General features: G+C 49.2%; 1 protein-coding gene across 7 annotated transcripts in view; it reads right to left on the bottom strand.

Annotated features, from left to right (window-relative positions):
- C2CD2 (C2 calcium dependent domain containing 2) overlaps positions 1–24,131 on the bottom strand; it is a 63,675-nt gene extending 39,544 nt beyond the window's left edge. For all 7 annotated transcript variants that reach the window (XM_081234452.1, XM_081234453.1, XM_081234456.1 and 4 more), the window contains exons 1-2: positions 23,458–24,131; positions 7,326–7,424 (exon numbers count right to left, since the gene is read on the bottom strand). In XM_081234452.1, coding sequence (XP_081090578.1) covers positions 7,326–7,424; positions 23,458–23,730 — 372 coding nt within the window. In that variant the 5' untranslated portion in view covers positions 23,731–24,131. The remainder of the gene's footprint in view (positions 1–7,325; positions 7,425–23,457) is intronic.
- Positions 24,132–27,339: the final 3,208 nt, after the last annotated feature.

The raw sequence follows: 27,339 nt of genomic DNA, 5'->3' as shown, positions 1-27,339 counted from the left end.
GAGGGTTTCAAAGGTGCAAGTCTTTAGCCCAAGGAGCAGCTGCGCTGACAGGTGAAGGGTCAGGGTCCCTGGTCCACCCCCAAGGGTCAAGAGGGGAGGCAGCTGAGGGAAGCATCTTTAGGACGTGAAAGTGGGCACATTTTTGTTATAACAGCAGGATGGCCATCAGTCAAGGTTTTTTTTTTTCTCTCTAGCCTCCAGATCTTAAACTCAGTCACATACCTATGCAAATAGGTCTTATCTTCAAACTATATTCCTTTGTTTAGACAGGGGCCCAAAGAATTCCAGGCCTAGGTAGTCCCAGGTTTTGCTATTGCTTTGCCAACAAGCAAGTCCTCAGATACCTGTCAATCTCACCACCCTTTTCCACTTTGCTTTTCAATTAAGCCTCTTGTATGATGGCCTCAGCTCCTCCTTCTCTGAGAACTCTCTAGAGAACTGGAAATAATTTAATTACTTTTGTCTCCAAAAGAATTAGGAATACAGCTGAGAAGAAGGATCAAAAAGGTTTATGCCACCCAATATATTTCACTTCAATCACGCTATATGACATCGTGCGGGAAAGAACTCCAAAATAAAAACGGAAGTCAAGACCCTTCAGAGTTCCCAGTCAGATTTCTTCCCCAACTCTGCAACCCAGTCTTGGCCCTGTAAGTATTCTTTAAGATGGCACGAGCCTGATAGAAAATATTACTTCTACTCTGGAACAGACTCCATTTAAAAAGTCAACTGCGGGGCTTCCCTGGTGGCACAGTGGTTGAGAGACCACCTGCCGATGCAGGGGACACAGGTTCGAGCCCCGGTCCGGGAGGATCCCATATGCCGCGGAGCAACTAGGCCTGTGTGTCACAACTACTGAGCCTGCGCGTCCAGAGCCTGTGCTCCGCAACAGGAGAGGCCACGACAGTGAGAAGCCCGCGCACCGCGATGAAGAGCGGCCCCCGCTCGCCGCAACTGGAGAAAGCCCTCGCACAGAAAGGAAGACCCAACACAGCCAAAGATAAATAAATAAATTAATTAATTAAAAAAAAAAAAGTAAACTGCGTCAGAGCTGACTAGTCTCAGAACATCTATAAAGTTAACCCTACTTGCCCGCTTGTTCACAATACCTGGGTGAAGGTGTATTTCTATAAGGACTCTCCCAGTGGACCGAGGTGAAAAATGCTGGAAACAAGATGGCGGCCAACCCCAAGGAATGCTGGGTAGATGCTCTATTTCATCCCCTCGAGGGGTGTGCCTTGGCCCGCACGGGCTCCGATACCCCACCCCCAACTACACTCTCCATCCCTTCTCTTGTTGGGATACTTTAAGAAGAACAACGAGGCCTTTCAGTAAGAGTACACGACCAGAAGGTATTGTTACTACATCAAGTGGTTTAATGTGAGCATTCCTTGGCTTAAAAATCCAAGAATGTGCTGTTCTCCTCCATGGACTCTATGCATTAAAAGACACATACAGGACACTTCCTTTAAAATGAAAGCACTTGGTCACACTTCCACCTAATGCCGGTGTGTTCCAACTCACAAACAAAACCCCAGCTTACCCGAGGGTCCTTTTACCTGGTCTTCACCAGGCGAAGCACCTGAGGGCTGACTCAGCCCAGAATTCCACATGCCTTTATCCAAACAAACAGGTGGCCCTCCCAGAGACACTGCTCCCATTCACATCTCAAAGGGCGAGGCCTCCAATGAGGAATTTTGCACCTGCCCTTGGAAAGACCTGGCTTCAAAACAATTTCACAACCTGTTGGTATTTTAGCATAAATACCAGGCTAATGGGGTACCTGGAATTTCAAGTCATGCAAAGTCAAAAAAGAGTCAACCAAATTTCCTATTTGCAACTACAACTTTGCGTGCTCTACCCTTGCAAAGTAAGGGGTCCACCAAGGTCTGGGAAGAGCCCAGCAGTGCCCAGAAGCTCCCAGGGTATATTTTAGTATATGAATGTATAACAGCCTTAGGTAGAAAAAACCCATGTGCTCACAATATACAATTCATCCCAGTGACGGCTGTGGGGTTCCCCGACATACACTGTGGAATAAGATTCCGGGGGAAATTCCATGCAATTGCCTGAAGTCTGTTTGTTGCTATGGTTTTACAGAAGCAAGGGTTGGTGAGTGCCTTTCAGTTCCTTTTTTCCCATTTTCACCATCTCTTTCCTGGTGGGGGTGGGTGGGAGCTTAAGTGAAATGATAATAATAAAAAGGTAAAGAATAATAGTAACAGTGCTGTTGATGGTGTATTGCGGTTGGAGCTCGTTTCTGGAGGCCGACTTGGGTTCAGTTCCAGCCTCTGTTATTCAGCAGCTCTTAGTTCCCTTGCCCGAGTGCCCCAGCCTCTCTTGGCCTCAGTTTCCTCCTCCGTACAATGGGCACAATGCTTCCTTGGGCAGAGAAGGGCTGTGGGCACTCATGAGGACACACACGGCCCTTATTGCCCGGCGGCATCAGAGCTACCACGTGGCAGGGGCCCTGCAGGTGTTGCACAGGCCAGGGCCAGGGAGGGATTCATCCTTTACAGACACAAAGCCCGTGGCTCAGTGAGGGCCTCACACCGAGAAGGCCAGCGTCACTGCACTCCCCCAGCAGCAAGTGACCCTTGCTTTGCCTGGCAAGCCTTCCACCTATACATCCTGTTCACAGGGACACTCGCCACGCTTGCTAAGTAAATGTGTGGCCTTTGCAGCGCGTGCCTGTCCCAGCACAGCCCTCCTAACCCTGATTCACGTTTGGAGAGCTCCCACGCTGCCCTTGTAGACCTCACGCCTTCACAAAGCTTCCGAACCCACGCATTTGCCCTGGAGGGGTTACGGCTGCACCCCAAGAAGGAAGAGCTGCTCTCAGGCCACTTGAAAAGTTAAGTTTGCTCCTTCTGGGTCAAACATTCTGGAGCAAACCTCTCCTAGGACATGAGGAAAGAGAACCTAGCTGAAACTCGCTGCTCTTGTGTAAGAGGGCAATTACGGTCTGGGAGAGAGAAGTGTACTGGGGGTGTGTCGAGACCGGAAGGGAGAACACAGAGAGCCCTGGAGGGAAGCTGAAGGGCAATGCTCTCCTCCACAAGAAGTGCCCCACCGAGAACGCCTCTCGGTACCGAGCCCTCACTGGGGCTGCCACCCGGCTACGCTGAGCGTGTGTCTGCAGACCACGAGCCCTGGAAACCCAGGGGTGCTTCCAGTCGCCCCCTGAAAAGATGCCCGTCCACAGGAGCACAGGCGTCCTGCCCTGCCCAGGGAGAACTCCTTTAGAAAACTGCCCCCGCCCCAGCACAGCTTGCCCCTCTTGGGATAAATATCTGGTCTTTGTCCTCAGTTTCTGGCACAAGGCTCCTAAAGCCCTAGGAATCTCCCAAGTGATAAGAATGTCTTTTGTATGCTAAGGAGATGACTGGTGGTTGGAGGTGGGGTCTAGATAACATCGGGATGGGGACTGGGGGCCAGAAAGAAGACCAAGGCGTGGTTACAGGGTAGCAGCTTTGCCACCTGGACTTCAGGGGAGGGGAGGGGAACTAGAGAGGGAACACTCACCCATGCCTGTGATTTAATCAGCCGTGCCTCTGTAATGGAACCTCCAGAAAACCCCTGAACAATGGGGTTTGGAGAGCTTCTGGTCCTGGGAGGGCGGTGCACGTGGAGAGCGTGGAAGCTCCCCACCCCTTCTCCCTTCCCTGTCCCAGGCATCTGCCATTTGGCCGTTCCTGAGCTGTGTCCTTTATTAGACACTGATAATAGTAAGTAAAGTGCTTTCCCGAGTTCTGTGAGCTGTTCTAGCAAACCATCAAGCCGCTTTACAGCCAGTCGGTGGGCCCAGGTGGCCCAGACTTGGGGTTGGCGTCTAAAGTGAGGGGAAGTCTTGGGCTGAGCCCTTAACCTGTAGGGTCCGTGCTGTGTGGGGAGTTAGTGCCAGAATCGACTTGAATTGTAGGACACCCTGTTGGTGTCCAGAGAACTGGAGGGCTGCTTGCTGGGTGCAAGAAAAATCGCACACATTTGGTGCCAGAAGAGTCATGAGTCAACGGCTCAGAAGCCCCCAATTCAGCCACGGCTGCAGGGTGTGGACTGTGCCTCTACCACGGGTCCTGCAAGGTGACTCAGATGCTCTAAGCTATGCAAGACCCCACTCTCTGTGCAGGACGGGGGGCGGGGGGCTTGCTGATGAGCCAGGTACTTGCAAAGGTAGTTGCTCTGGCACATGGGGGTCTTCGGGGGCTGCAGGAAAAAGTCCGAGCACATGGCAACTGGAAGGCAGGGGAGACCCGGTTGTGTTCTGCGAGGGTCGTGCCGGGAGACTCAAGACCAAACCCCAGCTGGGAAGATGCTCACAAAGGGAGACCAGAGCCCCATTCTCATCTACTCGATCGAAGACGTGACTAGACACCAGACCCCAGAGTCATCCCTTTCGTTACCTCAAATGTCATCCACACGTCCCTCGTCAGGACTGAGTTCTGAGTTCGAGGGATGAGAAACACAGACCCTGACGCTCTGGATGGGAGCGTGGGAAGGGGAGGGGGATGTCACTGAGTCTCCTGTCTGCATTCCTTGGACAACTTCTGAGTCCTCAGACTCTGCTACGGTTCTCCCCTTCTCAAGAGTTACACAGAGCAGAGAGAACACATGACGTTGTTGGCACAGGGTTCAACCTAAGTTTGGAACCCATGGCGGGTGTTTAGATCCTAAAAGCAGGAAGACACCGTCATCAGTGTCCTGCCCGACAGGCAGTCCTAGAGCACGAGCTCCTGGGACGACGCCTGTCCTCCGCTTGACACAGGGGTCCCAAACCCCGGGAGCCGGTCTGTGGCCTAACGGGAACCCACAGCAGGAGACGAGGGGTGGGCGTGTAAGCAAAGCTTCATCTGTCCCTCCCCATCGCCCACATTACTGCCTGAACCATCTCCCCTCCACTGCTTCCCACCCCCCATCCGTGGAAAAGGTGTCTTCCACAAAATCGGTCCCTGGTCAGGAAAACACAGGAGTCAGGAACTATGAAGAAACTTGTGAAAGAAAACAAGATCGTGTGTACTTAACCAGTAGTTTACTAGGTAAGAAGCTTCCTAGAAGATCACGTGGACAGCCAGCCGTCCATGGTCCTATCCGGGGGCGGCAGAGGAAGGAAGGCTGAGAGCAGAGAGGAAGAGGGCAGACTTAAAAAAAAAGTTCATGCACGTCTATATATTGTTTTTAACTTTTTGACGGGTATGCACAATTTCTGTAATGGTATTAAAACAAACACAGTTTAACTGTCCACTTTCCAAAGGATGCTTTTCTGGCACTACATATCCAGACCTTTAAAAACAGTCTAGGGGCTTCCCTGGTGGCGCAGTGGTTGGGAGTCCGCCTGCTGATGCAGGGGACACGGGTTCGTGCACCGGTCCGGGAGGATGCCACATGCCGCGGAGCGGCTGGGCCCGTGGGCCATGGCCACTGAGCCTGCGCGTCCAGAGCCTGTGCTCCGCAACGGGAGAGGCCACAACAGTGAGAGGCCCGTGCACCGAAAAAAAAAAAAAAAAAAAAAAATTAAAAATAGTCTATCGCCATTTCCAATCTCTGCTCCCTCCCGGCACCTCCTGGCCAGCCCCTGAGATGTGTCCCTCTTTTAACGCTGACAGTGTCAGAAATCAGCAAACAGAAACTGTCCACCACAAAGGGACCTGGGGTCTATTTGTAATGATAGAGCACTCACTGCACAGGGGCACTTCCCAAGCAGGGGCCTTGGGTAGGTGAGGCCAGCAGCAATCTGTCCCTCAGTCCCCCAGCCTTTGAAACTTAGGCACTGGAGCATCTGCTCACAAGGCCCCTTCCAGCTCTCATGGGCTGTGTTGGTGTCAGCATCCTGCCTTGTGGCCACCAGTTTCCTCCCAATATCTTCCAGAGACTTCTCCACGCTTGTTGCAGGGGTTATGGAGCTCTGTGACTCCCGTATCCGCCAAGGGTGGGGAAAGAGAGCTTCCCTGAGCTGCCCGGGCAGAGGAAGCTGGGCCAGCCCCTGGGCGACCAATTCTGGAATCCGTGGTGGAGCTGAAGCATGTGTACCTACAACCTAGGAATGTCACTCGTGCCCTGGAGACACTCCCGTTCTTGTGCCTGAGGCACAAGAAAAACTACCTAATTATCCATCAGTGGGAGGTGGGGAAAGCAGCCCTGGTCCACCCACAATCCTGAACTGTGGTTCCAGCTAATGAACTCGAGCGACACAAATCAACCTGGCTGAACCTCCAAACTGGCATGTTCTATAAGGAGAAAGCTTCTTGTGAAATTGTGCACACAGAACAAGAAACGTTTGAAATGCACAAACTATGCTCTAACTGAGCCAGGGAGGAGATGCACAAGAGGTGGGGTTCCAGGGGGCTGGATGTGAGCTCCTTCTGGGCCCGGGGGCCACCCAGGTGTCCCCTCCTTGCTGTCTGCTAAATGACAGGCATTTAATTTGATAATAAAGTATACAGAGATACAAGGGTAAGCCTTGTACCTAAGAGTTTCTCAGCACTTCTACAGATACTTTTTGTTATAAAAAAAAAAAAAAAAAAGAACTTACAGTTATTTATGGTATTTGACCGGTCTAATAAGTAACTTCAGCATGTGAGCTGTTAGCAAATATAAAATAAACTCTATGTAATATCTAAATGACTCAAATCTATATATCGTGTTACAGAAATTATTCACATATTATTTATATAACTATATATATATATATACACAGATACAATTCACCCATTTAAACTATACCATTAAGTGGTTTTTAAATATATTTCACAGCATTGTACAAGTATCACCAGTTTAGAACATGTTCGTCCCCCCCCCAAAACCCTGTCCCTGTTCACCTGAGCAGTCACTGGTCACATCCCCTCAAGCATTACCCTGCCCCAGCCCCTGGACACCACTAATCTACTTTCTGTCTCTACTGATTTATCTATTCTGAATATTTCATATAAATGGAATCTTCTGTGTCCTTTCACGTCTGGCTTCTCTCACTTAGTGGAGTGTCTTCGAGGCTCATCCACGTGGGAACACGTGTCAGAACTGCACTCCTTTAGGAGGCCAAATAGTGCTCCATCGTGGGGACATGCCATATTTTATTTATCTAGTCATCAAGTTGATGGATCAGATTTTATTTATTTTTTTGATGTAAGGTGTCTGGCATTTTCAATAATTCTAAGACAGAATAAATTCCTCCACCCCAGCTTTTTCTCTTTTTTAAGTTGAAGTCTAGCTGATTTATAAGGCTGTGTCAATCTCTGCTGCACAGCAACGTGACTCAGTTATCCAACCCCGCTTTAAATTCGCTTCCTCGGTGAAGAAAGGCCCAAGGCAGGTGACGGTGCCCGGCTCACCTTCTCCTGGGCTGACTGGGCCACGCTGGACACTTGTCCCATGGCCAGCTCCAGGGGCTGCTGCAGCGGGTCCTCCTGGAAGCAGAAGCGTGGCGGGCCCTGGAACGGAAAAGCACGGTGAGGAGATGGGTGCAGTGCCAGGCAGGGTGGCTACTTTCTCAAGGCAATGATGTAATTGCCGCAAAGCTCGGCAGACCTCAGAAAATGTGGTCTGACTTCTTTTGGTTCAATCCATGCCTCTAAATAGCAGCAACGGGCAAATATCAGTAAGGAACGCAGGGACAAAACCAAAGATGTTGCAATAAAGTCGGCAAAGGATATTTTGAGAGTTCGTGTTTACGGTGTAAGGGGAGAAGCCCAGGCTCCTGGGATGGACCGTGGGTCTGGAGATCAAGCACAGCACCTGGCCAAGCATAGCAGGTTCAAGGGCTGTGCTGCCCTTCTTCTGGGAAAGCACTCTCTCCGGTTTCACAAATCACCTCTCCCTGCTCCACGTGGGTGCTGGCACTCTACTTAGGGTGGCCCCCTTCTCCTCTCCCACTGCCCAGACGGCGTATGAGGGGGAACCCGGGGTGGGGGGGCGGCAGTGGGAGGCTGTGGCTGCTTCTCCCTGGAATTTGGGATTCTTGGCTGGAAATGAACTTGGGCCGGTGGCCATGCCCAAGGATCGGGTTCCTCCAGAGCTGCCAGGCTCCTGCCCTCCAGGGTCTCCTGGTTCAACCCCGCCCTCAGCTCTGTGCATCCCCATAAGCTTCCAGAAAAGTCGTCTGTGGCTTGTCGCCCTATGTCCATTTTTTTTTTTTTTTTTTTTAATTTTTTATTTTTATTTTTTGTGGTACGCGGGCCTCTCACTGCTGTGGCCTCTCCCCTTGCGGAGCACAGGCTCCGGACGCGCAGGCTTAGCGGCCATGGCTCACGGGCCCAGCCGCTCCGCGACATGTGGGATCTTCCCGGACCGGGGCTCGAACCCGCGTCCCCTGCATTGGGAGGCGGACTCTCAACCACTGCGCCACCAGGGAAGCCCCGCCTATGTCCATTTTGGTCCTTGCAATTAAAATCTCCAAGTGCGAGACGTGCAAGTAATGACTATGAACGCAAGGCAACAAGGTTGACGTTTTATAAAAGAACACATCAGGCTTGGATTGCCAACCAGGTCTTGGCCTTATAAAAATAAGTTCTCTTGAGAAGCTGAACACTTATGCCTACAATACGACCCCGGAACGAAACTCTTCTTCAACTCTTTTCCTGACATGCTCCAGAAAGTACATCATCGTCAAGTGAGCTCCGATTGACTGGTCAAAACAGAGATTCAGACCCACAAGTTCCCTCCGTATCTCACCTATTTCTGAGACTCTCAGCTGTGATGCGCTGGTTCCAACTACAAGGCCAGATCAAGGGGTACAAAGAGGCACCAAAGCTCTCCTGGCAGGTGCAGTGCAGAGGAACAAGAATGAAGTCCTCACGGGGCTGTTTCTTAAGAATTCCCAGTGATCCAGAGTAAACCTACAAGGCACAGGACGGTGGCACTGACGTGCTTCTAACCTCACCCTGTCTTAGCAACACTGATCTCACCCCCTAAAAATCATCAGGGAAGAATTAAATCTACTTCTCAGGCGTGTGATGAAGTCATGCTTTGGGGGCTGCTCTGCTGACATTCTCCACGGCTAGAGCTTGTTTGGGGGTGACCTGCTGACCAGGGGCTTGGGGATGACATCGCCCTGTGTGCCAAGCTGCATGGCTGAAACAGTAGCACCCAGCACAGAGCCCAGCACCAGGCAGGGAGCTGACCCCTTGCGGGAGTCGTTACAGCCGCCGGGGCTGCGTGTGAAACAACGCACCTTCTGCACCAGCCTGAAGACAGCACGTTGCCTTAAGCAGCCCCGATGCCACCTCCTGCCCCTGCCCGTCAGGAGGTGCCATCTATGCCCTCTTATGTATGACAGCTTCTGAATGAAAACCCTGGAAATACTTTGCTAGGGAAGTTCATGTCAAGGGGCAGTCTCACAAAGGAAATACATTAGGAAGTTAAAGTAAGGACCCAGAGGTTCCCCTTCCCTTTCTGCTTGATCCTTGAGTTTCAGGAAGCCCGGCGTGCGTGCAGCATAACCACAAACTCCCACATCTCTGCACCCCGTCCTTGGGAACGCAGCTCCGTTCCGGACTCAACCCCACTCAGACTAGAGCAAGATTTTACGTCCACAGGAAAAGCAGCAGGCAGGAAGTGCCGGGAAAACACTGAGAAAGAAAAACAAGAGACTAGCTCTCCTTGACGTTAAGACGCACTCTAGAACCTCTGCAATTCAAAGTGTGAACACACAGACGACTAGTAGGGCCGGAACAGGATGTCCAGGATAGACCCCAACACATGTGAAAACAGTACGTGACAAAGGTGGCATCCCAAATCACTGGCGAAAGATGGATCTTTGAAAAATCTGGATATGGGAGGAAACCCAGATAGAATGTAAACCTCACTGCACTACAAGTAAAGAACACAACCATGCAAACGGAAGGGAAACAGATCTAACCTGAGAAACTGAAGAAAACAGTGTCCTGGCTGCACATAAATGCTAGAATCTAGTCAGTAAATGTGTTTCTCATGGGGGTACAGGTCAGCAATTCAGAAAGTAAGTTATGTGTAAACTAGAACTGACCAAATAAATATGTTACAGAGAGTACGTCCCAGATACCTCACTTTTGGAGGAAGAAGTTAGAGATAAGGAAAGGGGAAGATGAGAATGAACTCTGTGCCGTTGACCTGGAATCCAGGATATAGGTATAGTCATGGTTTGGAAGATGCAGACAGAGGGATGTGTGCACATGAATGTGTTCACATCCATATATACACTGCCTAGGTCTGTCCACTAAGAGGGTCTAGAAGCAATGAGACCCCAGCAGTAATGAGCACACCTGATGCCCAGATCTTGTTTTCTAAACACTTCTCCAGGAAAAGGAATCAGAGCTGCTTAGAAAACTGGCTGAATCCAGGGCCAGAGAAGAGGAAAATACACGACGAGCTCAGAGCAAACATCTTGTGGAACCATCAAGCAAGGAAATGCTAAGAAAAGAAAAAAACTATGTGTGTGTATATATATATATGTATCTCGATGGAAGAACACGACAGAGCTTCTAATGGCCAAAACAAGAACAGTTTAAGCAACAAAATAAATAGTGATGGTACTGAATTATAACCCATGGAATAAAATAAATACCCATGAGTCCACACTGATGTAAATAATCAATTACATATACAGATGGAGGAGAAGTGGCAGCTCTTCCTTGCAGTAGAACTCCAATGAATAAACGTAGGAGAGAGGGAAACAGAAAATCATCATTAGGCAAACTCCACAGAAGTCAATGGCTGCAGACTAGATACACAGATGGATGCCAAAATCAGTGAGTGAAAGTATGAGGGGTGACAGGATTTGTACAACCTCAAAGTATCTCCCCAAGTTATGCAGTAACTAGAGCAGGAAAGGATAAGAGGAGACCTAAGATGTAAGAAGAGAAACAGGCGGAAATCACCTTAACCAAGGAATGAAGGCCACTGCTTCTCCCCAGCAGTACGCCACACTGACATCACGCACCCCGTGACGCAGCACGCTGAAAGGGGCTCAGCACTTCCGTGGTTTGTATAATTGCAGTCCAATTGTGTGAAAACACCAAACTGAGGGGTATTTGGCCAAATAACAAGCAACAGTCCTCAGAGTTGTCAAGGTCACAAAGAAACAAGGGAAGACTGGGAAACTGTTACAGCCTGCAGGAGACAAACGCAAAGCAACAGCTCAATCCATGTAGGACCTGAACGGGACCCTGGAACAATAAAAGAATACTGGCGGAAAGGCGGTGAAATTCAGGCTGTTGCACAGTCACCACGGCCTCTGCTGTTGCAGGCTTGCCCCGCATTCCAATTATAACTACCGTACCCCTTCCTCCCCCCGGCCTGAGTGAGCCAGAGTCCCCTAATCAGCCACTGCTTTAACCCTGTCCTGTCTGGGCGGGAACAGATGCCTGAGGGCAACCTACATGTAGAGGCGGGGCCGAATCCAAAGCTGAGCCCCGGGAGCTGTGCGAACAAAGAAGAGAAAGGGGAATCTCTGTGCAGCCTCAGGAGCAGCGGATTAAATCCCCACAAGCGATTTGAGGTACCTGCATCTGTGGAATACCTGAATAGACAACGAATCAACCCAAAACTGAGGCAGTGGACTTTGAGAGCAACTGTAGACTTGGGGTTTGCTGTCTGCGACTGACTTGTTTCTGATTTTTGTTTATCTTAGTATAGTTTTTAGCTCTTGTTATCATTGGCAGATTTGTTTATTGGTTTCGTTGCTGTCTTCTTTTTTTTAAATTACTTTTTAATTTTTTTATTTTAATAATTTTTTTATTTTAATTATTTTATTTTATTTTATTATTATTTTTCTTTCTTTTCTTCTCCCTTTTCTTCTGAGCCGTGTGGCTGACAGGGTCTGGTGCTCCGATCTGGTGTCAGGCCTGAGCCTCTGAGGTGGGAGAGCCGGGTTCACGACATTGGACCACCAGAGACCTCCCGGCCCCGTGTAATATCAATCGGCGAGAGATCTCCCAGAGATCTCTATCTCAACACTAAGACACAGCTCCGCCCAGTGATCAGCAAGCCCCAGTGCTGGGTGCCCCATGCCAAACAACTAGCAAGACAGGAATACAACACCACCCAATAGCAGAGAGGCTGCCTAATATCATACTAAGCTCACAGACACCCCAAAACACACCACCGGCCGCAGCCCTGCCCACCAGAAAGACAAGATCCAGCTTCATCCACCAGGACACAGGCACCAGTCCCCTCCACCAGGAAGCCTACACAAGCCACTGAACCAACCTTACCCACCAATAAACAACGGGAACTACAAACATGCAGCCTGCGAAAAGGAGACCCCAAACACAATAAATTAAGCAAAATAAGAAGACAGAAATACACAGCAGATGAAGTAGCAAGGTAAAACTCCACAAGACCAAACAAATGAAGAGGAAATAGGCAGTCTACCTGAAAAACAATTCAGAGTAATGACAGTAAAGATAATCTAAAATCTTGGAAACACATTGGAGAAAATACAAGAAACGTTTAACAAGAACCTCGAAGAACTAAAGAGCAAACAAATAATAATGAACAGCACAATAAATGAAATTAAAAATTCTCTGGAAGATGAATCAATAGCAGAACAACTGATGCAGAAGAATGGATAAGTGACCTGGAAGATAAAATAGTGGAAATAACTAACCCAGAGCAGAATAAAGAAAAAAGAATGAAAAGAATTGAGGACAGGGCTTCCCTGGTGGCGCAGTGGTTGGGAGTCTGCCTGCCAATGCAGGGGACACAGGTTCGTGCCCCATTCCAGGAATATCCCACATGCCGTGGAGTGGCTGGGCCCATGAGCCATGGCCGTTGAGCCTGCGCGTCTGGAGCCTGTGCTCCGCAATGGGAGAGGCCACAACAGTGAGAGGCCCGCGTATTGCAAAAAAAAAAAAAAAAGAATTGAGGACAGTCTCAGAGACCTCTGGGACAATATTAATCACAGCAACATTTGAATTACAGGTGTCCCAGAAGAAGAAGACAAAAAGAAAGCGTCTGAGAAAATATTTGAAGAGATTATAGTTGAAAACTTCCTTAACATGGGAAAGGAAATAGTCAATCCAGTCCAGGAAGTGCAGGGAGTCCCATACAGTATAAATCCAGTGAGAAACACACCAAGACACATAATAATGAAACTCTCAAAAATTAAATACAAAGAAAAAATATTAAAAGCAGCAGGGGAAAAGCAACAAATAACCTACAAGGGAATCCCCATAAGGTTAACAGCTGATTTTTCAGCAGAAACTCTGAAAGCCAGAAGGGAGTGGCAGGACATATTTAAAGTGATGAAAGGGAAAAACCTACAACCAAGATTTCTCTACCCAGCAAGAATCTCTTTCAGATTCGACAGAGAAATTAAAATCTTTACAGACAAGCAAAAGTTAAGAGAATTCAGCACCACCAAACCAGCTTTACAACAAATGCTAAAGTAACTTCTCTAGGCAGGAAACACAGGAGAAGGAAAAGATCTACAATAACGAACCCAAAACAACTGAGAAAATGGTAATAGGAACATACATATTGATAACTACCTTAAATGTAAATGGATTAAATGCTACAACCAAAAGACACAGACTGGCTGAATGGATACAAAAATAAGACCCGTATATATGCTGTCTACAAGAGACTGTCTTCAGACCTAGGGACACATACAGACTGAAAGTGAGGGGATGGAAAAAGATATTCAATGTAAATGGAAATCAAAAGAAAGCTGGAGTAGCAATTTGCATATCAGATAAAATAGACTTTAAAATAAAGACTATTACAAGAGACAAAGAAGGACACTACATAATGATCAAGGGATCAATCCAAGAAGAAGATATAACAATTGTAAATATTTATGCACCCAACATAGGAGCACCTCAATACATAAGGCAAATGCTAACAGCCATAAAAGCGGAAATCGACACTAACACAATAATAGTAGGGGACTTTAACACCTCACTTTCACCAATGGACAGATCATCCAAACAGAAAATAAATAAGGAAATTCAAGCTTTAAATGACCCATTAGACAAGATGGACTTAACTGATATTTATAGGACATTCCATCCAAAAACAACAGAAAACATTTTCTTCTCAAGTGCTCATGGAACATTCTCCAGGATAGAGCATATCTTGGGTCACAAATCAAGCCTTGGTAAATTTAAGAAAATTGAAATTCTATCAAGTATCTTTTCTGATGACAATGCTATGAGACTAGATATCAATTACAGGAAAAAAAAGTGTAAAAAATACAAACACATGGAAGATAAACAATATGTTACTAAATAACCAAGAGATCGCTGGAGAAACCAAAGAGGAAATCAAAAAATACCTAGAAACAAATGACAATGGAAACACAATGACCCAAAACCTATGGGATGCAGCAAAAGCAGTTCTAAGAGGGAAGTTTATAGCAATAAAATCCTACCTCAAGAAGCAAGAAACACCTCAAATAAGCAACCTAACCTTACACCTAAAGCAATTAGAGAAAGAAGGACAAAAAACCCCCAAAGTTAGCAGAAGGAAAGAAATCATAAAGATCAGATCAGAAATAAATGAAAAAGAAATGAAGGAAACAATAGCAAAGATCAGTAAAGCTGAAAGCTGGTTCTTTGAGAAGATAAACAAAATTGATAAACCATTAGCCAGACTCATCAAGAAAAAAACGGAGAAGACTCAAATCAATAGAATTAGAAATGAAAAAGGAGAAGTAACAACTGACACTGCAGAAATACAAAGGATCATGAGAGATTACTACAAGCAGCTATATACCAATAAAATGGACAGCCTGGAAGAAATGGATAAATTCTTAGAAAAGCACAGTCTTCCAAGACTGAACCAGGAAGAAATAGAAAATATGAACAGACCAATCACAAGCACTGACACTGAAACTGTGATTAAAAATCTTCCAACAGGGCTTCCCTGGTGGCACAGTAGTTGAGAGTCTGCCTGCCAATGCAGGGGACACGGGTTCCTGCCCCAGTCTGGAAAGATCCCACATGCTGTGGAGCAGCTGGGCCCCTGAGCCATGGCCGCTGAGCCTGTGCGTCCAGAGCCTGGGCTCCGCAATGGGAGAGGCCACAACAGTGAGAGGCCCACGTACCACAAAAAAAAAAAAATCTTCCAACAAAAGCCCAGGACCAGATGGCTTCACAGGTGAATTCTATCAAATCTTTAGAGAAGAGCTAACACCTATCCTTCTCAAACTCTTCCAAAATATAGCAGAGGGAGGAACATTCCCAAACTCATTCTATGAGACCACCATCACCCTGATACCAAAACCAGACAAAGATGTCACAAAAAAAGAAAACTACAGACCAATATCACTGATGAACATAGATGTAAAAATCCTCAACAAGGGGCTTCCCTGGTGGCGCAGTGGTTGAGAGTCCGCCTGCCGATGCAGGGGACACGGGTTCGTGCCCCTATCCCGGAAGATCCCACATGCCGCGCAGCGGCTGGGCCCGCGAGCCATGGCCGCGGAGCCTGTGTGTCCGGAGCCTGTGCTCCGCAACGGGAGAGGCCACAGCAGTGAGAGGCCCGCGTACAGCAAAAAAAAAAAAAAAAAAAATCCTCAACAAAATACTAGCAAACAGAATCCAACAGCACATTAAAAGGATCAAACAACATGATCAAGTGGGGGTTATTCCAGGAATGCAAGGATTCTTCAATATACGCAAATCAATCAATGTGATAAACCATATTAACAAACTGAAGGAGAAAAACCATACGATCATCTCAATAGATGCAGAAAAAGCTTTTGACAAAATTCAACACCCATTTATGATAAAAACTCTCCAGAAAGTAGGCATAGAGGGAACTTACCTCAACATAATATAGGCCATATATGACAAACCCACAGCCAACATCATTCTCAATGGTAAAAAACAGAAACCATTTCCTCTAAAATCGGGAACAAGAAAAGGATGCCCACTCTCACCACTACTATTCAACACCGTTTTAGAAGTTTTAGGCACAGCAATCAGAGAAGAAAGAGAAATAAAAGGAATCCAAATCGGAAAAGAAGAAGTAAAACTGTCAGTGTTTGCAGATGACATGATACTATACATAGAGAATCCCAAAGATGCTACCAGAAAACTACTAGCGCTAATCAATGAACTTGGTAAAGTAGCAGGATACAAAAGTAATGCACAGAAATCTCTTGCATTCCTATATGCTAATGATGAAAAATCTGAAAGAGAAATTAAGGAAACACTCCCATTTACCACTGCAACAAAAAGAATAAAATACCTAGGAATAAACCTACCTAAAGAGACAAAAGACCTGTATGAAGAAAACTATAAGACACTGATGAAAGAAATTAAAAATGATACAAACAGACGGAGAGATATATCATGTCCTTGGATTGGAAGAATCAACATTGTGAAAATGACTATACTACCCAAAGCAATCTTTGGGTAGTATCAATGCAATCCCTATCAAACTACCAATGGCATTTTTCACAGAACTAGAGCAAAAAACTTCACAATTTGTAATGGAAACACAAAAGACCCTGAATTGCCAAAGCAATCTTGAGAAAGAAAAACGGAGCTAGAGGAATCAGGCTCCCTGACTTCAGACTATACTACAAAGCTACAGTAATCAAGACAGTATGGTACTAGCACAAAAACAGAAATACAGATCAATGGAACAGGATAGAAAGCCCAGAGATAAACCCACACACATACGGTCACCTTATTTTTGATAAAGGAGGCAAGAATATACAATGGAGAAAAGACAGCCTCATCAGTAAGTGGTGCTGGGAAAACTGGACAGCTACATGCAAAGGAATGAAATTAGAACACTCCCTAACATCATACACAAAAATAAACTCAAAATGGACTAAAGACCTAAATGTAAGGCCAGACACTATACAACTCTTAGAGGAAAACATAGGAAGAACACTCTTTGAGATAAATCATAGCAAGATCCTTTTTGACCCAGCACCTAGAGAAATGGAAATAAAAACAAAAATAAACAAATGGGACCTAATGAAACTTAAAAGCTTTTGCACAGCAAAGGAAACCATAAACAAGACGAAAAGACGACCCTCAAATGGGAGAAAATATTTGCAACCAAACAACTGACAAAGGATTAATCTCCAAAATATACAAGCAGCTCATGCAGCTCAATATCAAGAAAACAAACAACCCAATCAAATGGGCAGAAGACCTGAACAGACATTTCTCCAAAGAAGATATACAGATTGCCAACAAACACATGAAACATCACTAATCATTAGAGAAATGCAAATCAAAACTACAGTGAGGTATCACCTCACACCATTCAGAATGGCCATCAACAAAAAATCTACAAACATTAAATGCTGGAGAGGGTGTGGAGAAAAGGGAACCCTCTTGCACCGTTGGTGGGAATGTAAATTGATACAGCCACTATGGAGAACAGTATGAAGGTCCTTAAAAAACTGAAAATAGAACTACCATATGACCCAGCAATCCCACTACTGGGCCTACACCCTGAGAAAACCATAATTCGAAAAGAGTCATGTACCACAATGTTCATTGCAGCACTATTTACAATGGCCAGGACATGGAAGCAACCTAAGTATCCATCGACAGATGAATGGAGAAAGAAGATGTGGCACATATATACAATGGAATATTACTCAGCCATAAAAATAAAGGAAATCGAGTTGTTTGTAGTGAGGTGGATGGACCTAGAGTGTGTCAAACAGAGTGAAGTAAGTCAGAAAGAGAAAAACAAATACCGTATGCTAACACATATATATGGAGTCTAAAAAAAAAAAAAAAAGAAAAAATGGTTCTGATGAACCTAGGGGCAGGACAGGAATAAAGACACAGATGTAGAGAATGGACTTGAGGACACAGGGAGGGGGAAGGGTAAGCTGGGACGAATGAGAGAGTAGCACGGACATATATCCACTACCAAATGTAAAATAGATAGCTAGTGGGAAGCAGCTGCGTGGCACAGGGAGATCAGCTCGGTGCTTTGTGACCACTTAGAGGGGTGGAATAGAGCGGGTGGGAGAGAGACGCAAGAGGGAGGGGATATGGGGATATATGTGTACATATAGCTGATTCACTCTGTTATACAGCAGAAACTAACACAACATTGTAAAGCAATTATAGTCCAACAAAGATGTTAAAAAAGAAAAAAAAGTAGGGTCTTCAGTTTAGTTTAAAACTTTTGTTAATTTCTCATACTGTTACAATGTTAATATCATTTTATTATAAAATATAGTAACATTGTGCCAATATTAATTTCTTATAGGTTACAATAATATGATTGTACTATGAAATATAGTAACATTATACCAATGTTAATTTCTCATACTTTTATAATGCTAGTATCGATATACTATATTGTAGTGACATTGTACCAATGTTAATTTCTCGGTTCTGCTCTTGTGCTCTGGTTATGTAAGGCTGGCTGAGGAAAGTGTGGAAACTGAATTATTTTTGAAACTTCATTCTAAATCTAAAAGCAGTAAAAAATTTAAAGCTTTTTTTTTTTTAAGGAAGATGTTACAAGAAAGCAGCCCGTCTTTATTGACTCTACTGACTAAAGGCCTCGCACAGATCTCATCGCCTCCGGAGTGGAGGCTGTTTTCCAGACTGAACCCAAACTTATCCTCTTCCCCAGATGAAGCACAGAGAGGTCAGGGCTTTGCCCAAGGTCACACAGCCCCAGAGCTGCCTTCCAGCCTAAGCAGTGGCCACACAGCTCTTCCGAGTGGCTCAAGGGGTCCCTTCCCTCCTCAGCCACCCACAAGGGGCTGACAGGAGTGGATGTTAGCTTTGGCTGCGTTTTAGTTGACACTAACACTACACCCACTCTTCCTTCCCCTGGATTCCCGTCTTGCTGAGAGCATGGGTGAGTGCAAAGAACAGCCTGAACTGGGATCTACTCCTCGTTTCTATTGACAGTTTGCAAAGTCATCCGTCAGCCTCGTTTAACGTTGATTCTTTAGAAGTGAAAAACAAAGCACATTAAACAGCTTGTTGGGCCCAGGCTTGGCCAGCTCCCAAGCAGGGGAGGCCTGTGTCCAGACAGGGTGACGCGCATCTCCACCGTTTGTCCCCCTCCAGGGACAAGTTTCTAACAGGCCCTGGTATTCAGGCTCCAATCACCACCTGGCCCAAGCCAGCCGTGCGCTGGGCACCGGGCGCGCTGTGCCTGCACGGACAGGGTTCTGCCTCCCTCACAAATCCCAGGAGCTGATGAGGGTACCAGTGGCCACAGGGTCCTGCTGGGGAGAGGGTGGGGCAGCATCCTCCAAAAAATGAGAAGGTCAGGGACCCCTGTGCTGAGACCTGAAATACTGACAGGAGTTAAATAAGGAGAAAGGTTAAATAATGTTGGAGACGCAAGAAATGCCTTGCGGGAAGATCCCAGACCGGAAAGAGCACTGAATGTTTGAGCAATGGAAGGGAGACCGGTTTGGGGGTCAGGTAGAGAGGGCCTTCCCGTTCTTACCAGCTGACTTCTACTGTGGCCACCATGGGTGGTCAAGGAGCTTGAATTTTTGTGAGCAGCACTCAGAAGAAGCTCATTATAGAATAAGGAAACTCCCAAGTCTTGTCACTTTGTTTACTTTTCAAATTGCCACACCTCCTGTACAAGTCAGAGCTATTAATAACATGTTCTAAGTTCACAGGACATCTTTTTTTTTTTTTTTTTTCCCCACAAAGACCACAAATTGTCCTACAGTCTCGGTCATTCGCATTTAGAACATTCCTCTGAAAAAAATCCTGGGGCAAAAGACTAAAGAGACAAACAGCTCTGTTAACCCTCCGCAGCCGGGGCCTGGGCCTGCTGGAGTGGCCTGGCCCATTTCTGGACAAGTCCAGAACGTGGCCCTCACTCTCAGACCGCTGCTTCCCGCACGTGGTCCCAACAGCATCAGCCTTGGGAGCAAGGTGCTGTCCAGCCCACCGGTAGGGGGCACGGGACCACGGAGACACTGGCTTCCATAGCTGGTGACCTGCTGTGGAAACGGCAACCCTGGAGCCACCAGGTGGGTGTCGAAGGTGTGGACCATTGCTGGGGTGACTGTCACCCCAAACCACTTTGTAAATGTTCATGTAAATGCAGGGGAACCAAAGGGAAAACCTCAGCTGTTGCCTTTAAATCATACAGCATTTGCTCCCAGTCTGGTGACTGAGCCAGTTCTGGGATCTTTCTGTTCTCTGGGACCAAACCGCCATCAGATCAGCTGGAATTAGGTGTTTGCAATGCCAGAGTGGAGAGACGTTGTGGGGTGAGGGGGACCTGAGTGACTGACTGGTGGCTGGCTTACGGACACTGTGTGTATCCAGCAGCATCTCACTAGTGAGGGGCTAGCTCGGGGAACTTGGGGAAAATATAGTAAGCTCCCTGCGCCCCCGACAACTTCCTAAGTCTGAAGTGGGGGAGGGAGCAGGCACGTGCATTTTTTCAAAGCTCTCTAGGCGATTCGCCAGCGTTCCCCAAACACCTGGCATCAGCCCGACCAGCCGGCAGAGCAGCCGCGGTTTCCTCACCTGTCTCTCCAATTCACCATCCTAATTATTCAGAGTGAGGGCTGCAATCCCAGGGGCCCTCTGACACAGGGAACCTGCAGTGCCACAGTCACTGGTCATCCGGGGCCAAAGGAGACTCCACAAGCTACTGACCCACCCTCAGCTCCTTGGAGACAGGAGCCCCTTTGTTAGGGATGATGCATTAAACAATCGCACCCTTTTATCCTTTCTTGCTGGACCTCAACTAAAGGAAACATTTGGGTCTCAAAGTCAAGTTTGCTGCCCACAGGGGACCGTGACTGCAGATGTGGATGGACCATGAAGACCCCCCAGCCCAGGGTCTTGGTCAACCCTGGCAAGTCTCTCTAGCCCATGGGCCTCAGTCTCGCCTTTTGGAGAAGCAAGAAGTGCTGCGAGAAGGGTTCAGGGTTCCTTGCAGCCCTAAAACACAAGCTGGGGTAAAACAGAGTGGGAGGAGTCGCTCCATTCAGGAGAGAATCCCACCTCGCACGGAAGACGCTGGGCTGCCTGAGTTCCTGCCAACCCCCCAGCGACAGGCAGAGGCGTGGTCTCCTCCCCGGCCAGGGCAGACAGATAACAGGACAGGGTGGGCCCAGATGGGGGACGCTAAGCTGAGGCTCGCTGGGCTGAGTGCGGGCTTGGAGTGTCAACCCTAATCGGGGATTAGTGGAAATCGTGTTGGAGGTAGGGCAGAGGGAGACTCCGCAGGGCTGGCTGCCAGGTCAGGACAGCCGCTAACGGAACACCAGGGCCTGCTCACCCACGCTGTCATGAGTGTCGCAGTCGGGATGGCCCAGGACAGGGGAGAGGTATGCCAAGGCCAGGGCAGGAGTTACCCAGATCCTATCAGCCTGCAGAATGTTCCATCTGAATTCAAATCAAGCAACATTTCCAGGCACCAGGGAGAGCAAAGTGACGCCACCAATTCCCTCCCCCCATAACACACAAACACACACACACACACACACACACACACACCTGACACCACGGTCAGACCCAATCTACAGTCAGAGAAGACTCAGGGCTGCCTTGAGCTTAAACCCAGTACATTATTGCCCCTTCCAGGCAGGAGTTCTGGAAAAACTGGTGTCTAAGACTCTGCAGTGCACGGCGAATAGCAGAGAACGGAGAAGGTGCAAAGGAGCCAGAGCCCTCCCCGCCCCCTGCGCCAAGGGCCCTCTCTCCTCCCACACAGAGATTCAAGTGAGTAGGGAGAAAGGTTTGCTTCCGAAACCTTCAGGTATTTGCTTCAGTTCTCAGCCTTACCCGACCGGCTGCAGACAAATTCCAGAGCAGGGATATCCTCCTTTCTCTCTGAGTGCTCCAGGCACGAGGGTAAGCTGGAAGCATTATATCGAAGGGAATCATAGTTTCTAAGCCAATCAGGAAATGTCAGGGAACATGGCAGAATGCTTTAAGCAGGACTGTCCCAGACTTACAGGAGGGAGGCTCGTGCCTCTGCCTGACCCTCTCAGGAGTCCCAGGGGGATGACCAGGACCCTACAGATCATTCACCCAACACCAATACGCATGTTACAGCTCACGAAAGGCTGAGAAGCAGAATCAGTGGCCCACGTCACGCCCCCTGTCTCATCTAGCTGGGACAAGACTTTCACCGGCTCACAACTCCAGCCTGCAGTGTACTCAGCCCCAGAACCCAGGCCCTGGACACCAGGTCAACCAGGGGTCAATGACAGCAGCTGCGTGGGGAAACAAATCTGTGTTTGCTCACATAGGTGAGGTCACATGGCTTTAGGGGCTCCCACAAGAGGTGGGGTGGCCCCCCTGAAGAGCTGTCCGGTTCTGGCGGCCGCGACACGGACTCCAGGCACCGAGGCAGATCGCAGTCAAATGACCTTGAAGGCTTTTTTCATCCAAAGGTTACGGTTATTTATTTATTTTTTCCCCCAGAGTTCAGAACACGGCCTTTTGTTGGATTTATGCTCATTCACACTCAAAGCTATTTTGTTTTTTAAATCCGTGGCTCTGTGAGTCAGTCAAGGCCATGCGCAAAGACCAGACAGAGGCCCACCGTGGAATATTTTGCAGGTTGATGGTCCAGACACACAGCATTCACTATTTCCAAAGCACAGTGCCACAGGCTTCTCCACTGAGTTCCCAAGCAGGTGGCGGAATGGGGTACACCTGGGAGCCATCAGGACAGGCGAAGACTGGGAGGTACCCCAACCCCCCCAGGCCCCCGTTCCTCCTATGGAACACCTAGAAATAGCAGGCGCCAGGAGCTTGTCATTAAGCCAAGATGTCTTAGCAGCAAAAATAAGTCGCCCAGTCATTAACCAGACAAGGAACATAACCACAGGAGCATGGGGCAGCCGAGCTCAGTCATCAGCCCCTGAGCTGTGAGGTAGGAGATACGTGGGTTCAAATCCCAGTTCTGCCACACCCACAGGCTGTGTGACCCTGGGCGGATTACTTAACCTTTCCAGGCCTCAGTTTCCCCACCTGTAAAATGTTGACAACGCCTTTGTCGCAGGAGTTGTGAGGATTCAGAGATGACAGACGTACCTGAAGCCCCCAGTACACGTCTGGCGAGTGGCTAGCCCTCAACGGACACTAATTTTAAATGCCAAGGAATGCAAACCTTTTGGAAATAATATGCTGGGCGAAATTCAGCTCTGTACGTGGAAGCATATTTGGTTCACAGTTATTCAGGTGCAAAAGCAGTTCAGTGTCCGCCTGAAAACGGGAATCCACCTGGGACGCCAGGAAGGGCACGTATGAGCCTGAAGGGGAAGGGGAACCCCGAAAAGTCTCTCCAACAGCCAGTCTGTCCCTCCAGTGGAGCCTAGGGCCTGGCACACCTCATGGCTGGTTAATAAAATCGAATCGTTTCCTCTTGATTCCCCATCAAGGGTCCTCCAGTCTTCAGGGTCTTTCTCCGAACTTTCAAGGATGCTCTGCCCCTGAATCAGTCAAGGGCTGTGGCGAGGCTCCGGGGAAGAAGAGCTCTGCTCTGAACCCGCGCCCCGAGATCGCCGCGCCCGACCCCGCAGCACGACCGGCCCTCGCGGAAACTCACCGCTCTCCGTTTGGCCTCATCGTTCAGGGCGGCCACCCAGGCGGCCTGCCACTGCTTCCTCCAGATGCTCAGCGTCAGGGTCCAGGCGAGCAGCGCATCCGGCTCGGGGCGCTGGCCCTCGCCGGGCTCCGCCGCCCGCCTCGGGGAGCGGGGTCGCGCCCTGGCCAGCGCCCACTGCGCCAGGTACAGGCCCACAGTGCCCAAGGCCACGACGAAGAGCGCCACCAAGCCCAGCCACTGGACCTCACCGAGCCACGAGTCCAGGCGGGGCATGGTGATGGCGCATACCCGGCGCGCCTCGCCCCAACTTCCCAGGCAGCCCCTGGCCGGGCGCACAGCCCGCGGGCGGCGAGCTCAGGACATCGGCTCGCGGACAGCCGGGGCTCGCGAGGGGCGGGGAGGGGGCGCGGCGGGCGGATCCGGGCGGCTGGCGGCGCGGGCCCCGGGCGCCGAGAGGCCGGCGGGCGGGGTGAGCGGGAGGAAAAGCCCGGCCGGCTCACGACGGCCACGGCCCGGGACTGCGCCTCTCACCCCGCACCCCTGGCAAATGCGGACGCGGTATCCCGCGTTCCCGACTCGGGCGTCTGGTAGTTCCCGGGACTGTGGCCGGGAGCCTTTCCTCCAGCGCGCCGCCCCAGGCGTCCCGCCCGCGGCCCAGCGGCGGCCGGAGAAGGGGCTGGGCCGCGGGGCGGGGGAAGGGGCGCGGCCTGAGGGGCGGGGCCGGGGCGGGGCCGGGGCCTTCCCTGCGCCAGGGTCGTCCCCGCCGCTCCCCGCTCCCCGCGGCCCGCCCCGCCCGCCCCTTGAAAGGCCCGGCGCCCAGCTCGCCTGCCGACCCCGCCCCCGCTGCGGCCTCGGCCCCCGCCGGCCGTGTGCGCGCGCCGCCAGCCCCCTCCGGCGCCTTCGCCCGGGCAATGGCTGCGCGGTGGCCGCGTGTGCGCCCGGAGCTGCATCCTCCTGCGCCGACCTGTCTCCGGCGTGGAGACGCGAAAGCGCGGGACTTTCCAATTAGTCAGCCCAACCCCAGGGCTCCAGTGGGGCGGGCTGGCGGGGCTTCCGTGAGCCTGTGTGCGCGTGTGTGCACGCGTGTGTGTGCATGTGTGTGCGCGCGCCTGTGCGTGTGAAAGGGTGATTTCTAGGATCGCCAAATGCCCACCAGCAAAAGACAGTTGTCTGGTTTTAACATACTTGGAAAGCCCCTAGAAATCCACCACTCGCACCCTAAAGTCTGGAACCTCGCTTAAAGAGCTGCCATGATGACTCCCGGGAGGGTCTCAGGAAAATGCCCGTTAAGAAGTTTGTGTGTGCGCATGTGTGTGGCGCGCTCCCTGTGCCCCTCACCTTGCAGTCAGCCCCCATCATTAGGCAATGCCTCAGATACTAGCCTGAGATTCTCCAAGGCCTAATGCAAAGCCTGAATCATAAAATAGTGATTTGCTTGTAGTTCTGCGGCTGTATGAAGGGAATTTGACCTTGAATTGGGTTGGTTAGACCTGAGCACTTAGCCTTCTCTTACCTAGCCAGGGTCTGCCTGTCTGGTTGGTAACATCAGTGAGGATTCTGGCCCCGACATTTGTGCCCATGACACTTGTGGCCCCGACACTGCAGCAGAGGGTCCTCACTGGCTCCTCCCCAGCCCCTCCCTGCCACGGCACTGGGTAAAGAGAAGCCTTCCAACCTGGCTCAGAGGGGAGATTGCTAAGAAGACAGACCAGTTTAGCCGATGGAGGTTAGGATCTGGATCTGGTTCAGAGACTAATGGCATTTATTGACACCTATTTTGCGAAAACCCTGGGAGCAGTAGAACAAAGAAAACCACAGATGCTGTGACAAATCTGCCCTGGATGCCAAGTATTAAAGAGGAGGGTGAGGTGCCAGGCTGGAAAGGGGGAGGTTGGATGTAATGGCATTTGAAGAAGTGTGTGTGTGCAAAGGCCCTGAGGCCTGCATGTAGCTCAGTACCCTAAGCCCTAGAGTGTGGGCCCTCACAGGAGAGGGTATTTCTGGCTTAGAGACTGGAGGCCAGGAGATGAAGGTGGGTGAGGGTTTGTTTGTTTTTTTAAATTTATTTTATTGAAGCATAGTTGATTTACAATGTTGTGTTAATTTCTGCTGTACAACAGGGTGATTCTGTTATACATATATACATTCTTTTTTACATTCTTTCCCATTACGGTTTATCCCAGGAGATTGAATATAGTTCCCTGTGCTCTACAGCAGGACCTTGTTGTTTATAGGGTGGGTGAGTCTACAGCAGTGGGAGGGTGAAGGAGTTTACACCCGAGGGCCCGATTTTCTTTGAGAAGGAGGCAGGAATTGGGAGGTAGGTGGGCTGAGAGCCCTAGTGGGGAGCAGGACCAGAAGCTGGCAGGGAGGGGAATTCATCAGGTTGCCCAGGTGAGCTGCGGCCAGGGAGAACCGGCCCTCACTAGGCAGGTCTGATATTAGAAAGTGGAAATAGAATGATCCTATCAACTTCCTGCGAGTTATCTATCCTTTAAACTGTAAGTCGCCCTTCAGCCCTCAGGCTGTAAAGGATTTGGGAGGAGTTGCTCTGCTTTTCTCAGAAATCTCTTCTTATTTGGAAGAAACATCTTATTATTTTCTGACCTGTAGCCAGATCTATGCAGTTGAATGATCCAAGTCATGCTGGCCCCGTTGCCAGAATAACCTGGATAACTGGATACCCAGGGCTCCGCGTCTCCCTGTTCGATGGTGAGTACAGGTGTGCGCATGTGCCCCGGCTGTGTGGCAGGTAGGAGACAGCCTTCCCCATCCCGTGTGACTGGTGGAACCAGTCTCATTCCTCTGCGGCTGTGTCTCACCCCACTGGCACATTTAGGGGCTTTGTCACACACTGTAAACTAACAACCACCCCGGGTTTAGAATTTGTCACACTGCTGTAAGTTTTTCCAAAGGGAAGGTAAACATATAAATATTGAACTACTTCTGTGTAGAAACAAAGTGAGGGGAAATGAGGAACATCATGGGCTTACAGGAAAATGCAGTTGGCCAAAATGTGCAATAGGAAGGAGCTAAAACACCTTGTAAACCTACGGAAAAGAACAGATTCCCTTTACTTCTGCTCCGGTGCCCGATCCCATTCATCCACTGCCTGGAGTGGATACTGGACAGCTCAGTCTCCAGAAAGAGTAGCATTTCACCACTGTCACACATGGTGACAGTCTCTGCTCCTAGTATGTTGCCCTCTCCTCCACCCCGTGTCCCTTCAACCCAAGGAGCCAGACTGCAGCTCTGCCCAGGAAGGACACTCGTTGTCACCCACCAGACCTTCCAGTGGATCGGGGTCCATCACACTCTACACCAGCGGTTTGCTGCTTTTAACCACTCCTCAAAGGAGACTACCATGCTTTGAATCCTCCAAGCACTCGCACTGAGCTTCTGTGAGCAGGTGGGGCTGGGGTCTAGGGGTCTGCATGCAGGGGAGGGGCCCATGGGTGCTGGCCATTGTTCCCAAGCCAGTCACTCATACTGTGGCCCAAGGGAAACTGGCTTCACATCAACCTACTGGATCCCCCAGAGGCAGCCACCTGCCTGGAATTCTCTGGAAGGCGTGACTCTGAACCTGGGACCAGGTGGGTCCCATTACTGCATGAGGAGATAGCAGAAACTATGTTTCCAAATTCCTCTTTGGAATGTTCCACAGTGACTGGTTGTGAGCCTGGCACACAGGAAACAGGAGCAAAGGCTCCTTGTTCCCTTGGTGGCTCATCTCTGCGTCTTCCGTGGAAGTTTTTTTTTTTTTAACCTTCTTCTTTTTTATTATTATTATTTTTTTTTATTGGAGTACAGTTGCTTTACAATGTTGTGTTAGTTTCTGCTGTACAGCAAAGTGAATCATCTCTACGTATACACATATCCCCT

The sequence above is a fragment of the Mesoplodon bidens genome, assembly GCF_964165515.1.
Source record: "Mesoplodon bidens genome assembly, chromosome: 5".
Lineage (NCBI taxonomy): Eukaryota > Metazoa > Chordata > Mammalia > Artiodactyla > Ziphiidae > Mesoplodon > Mesoplodon bidens.
Note: the sequence above shows the minus strand (reverse complement) of the source record. Positions and strands in the feature narration are given on the sequence as shown.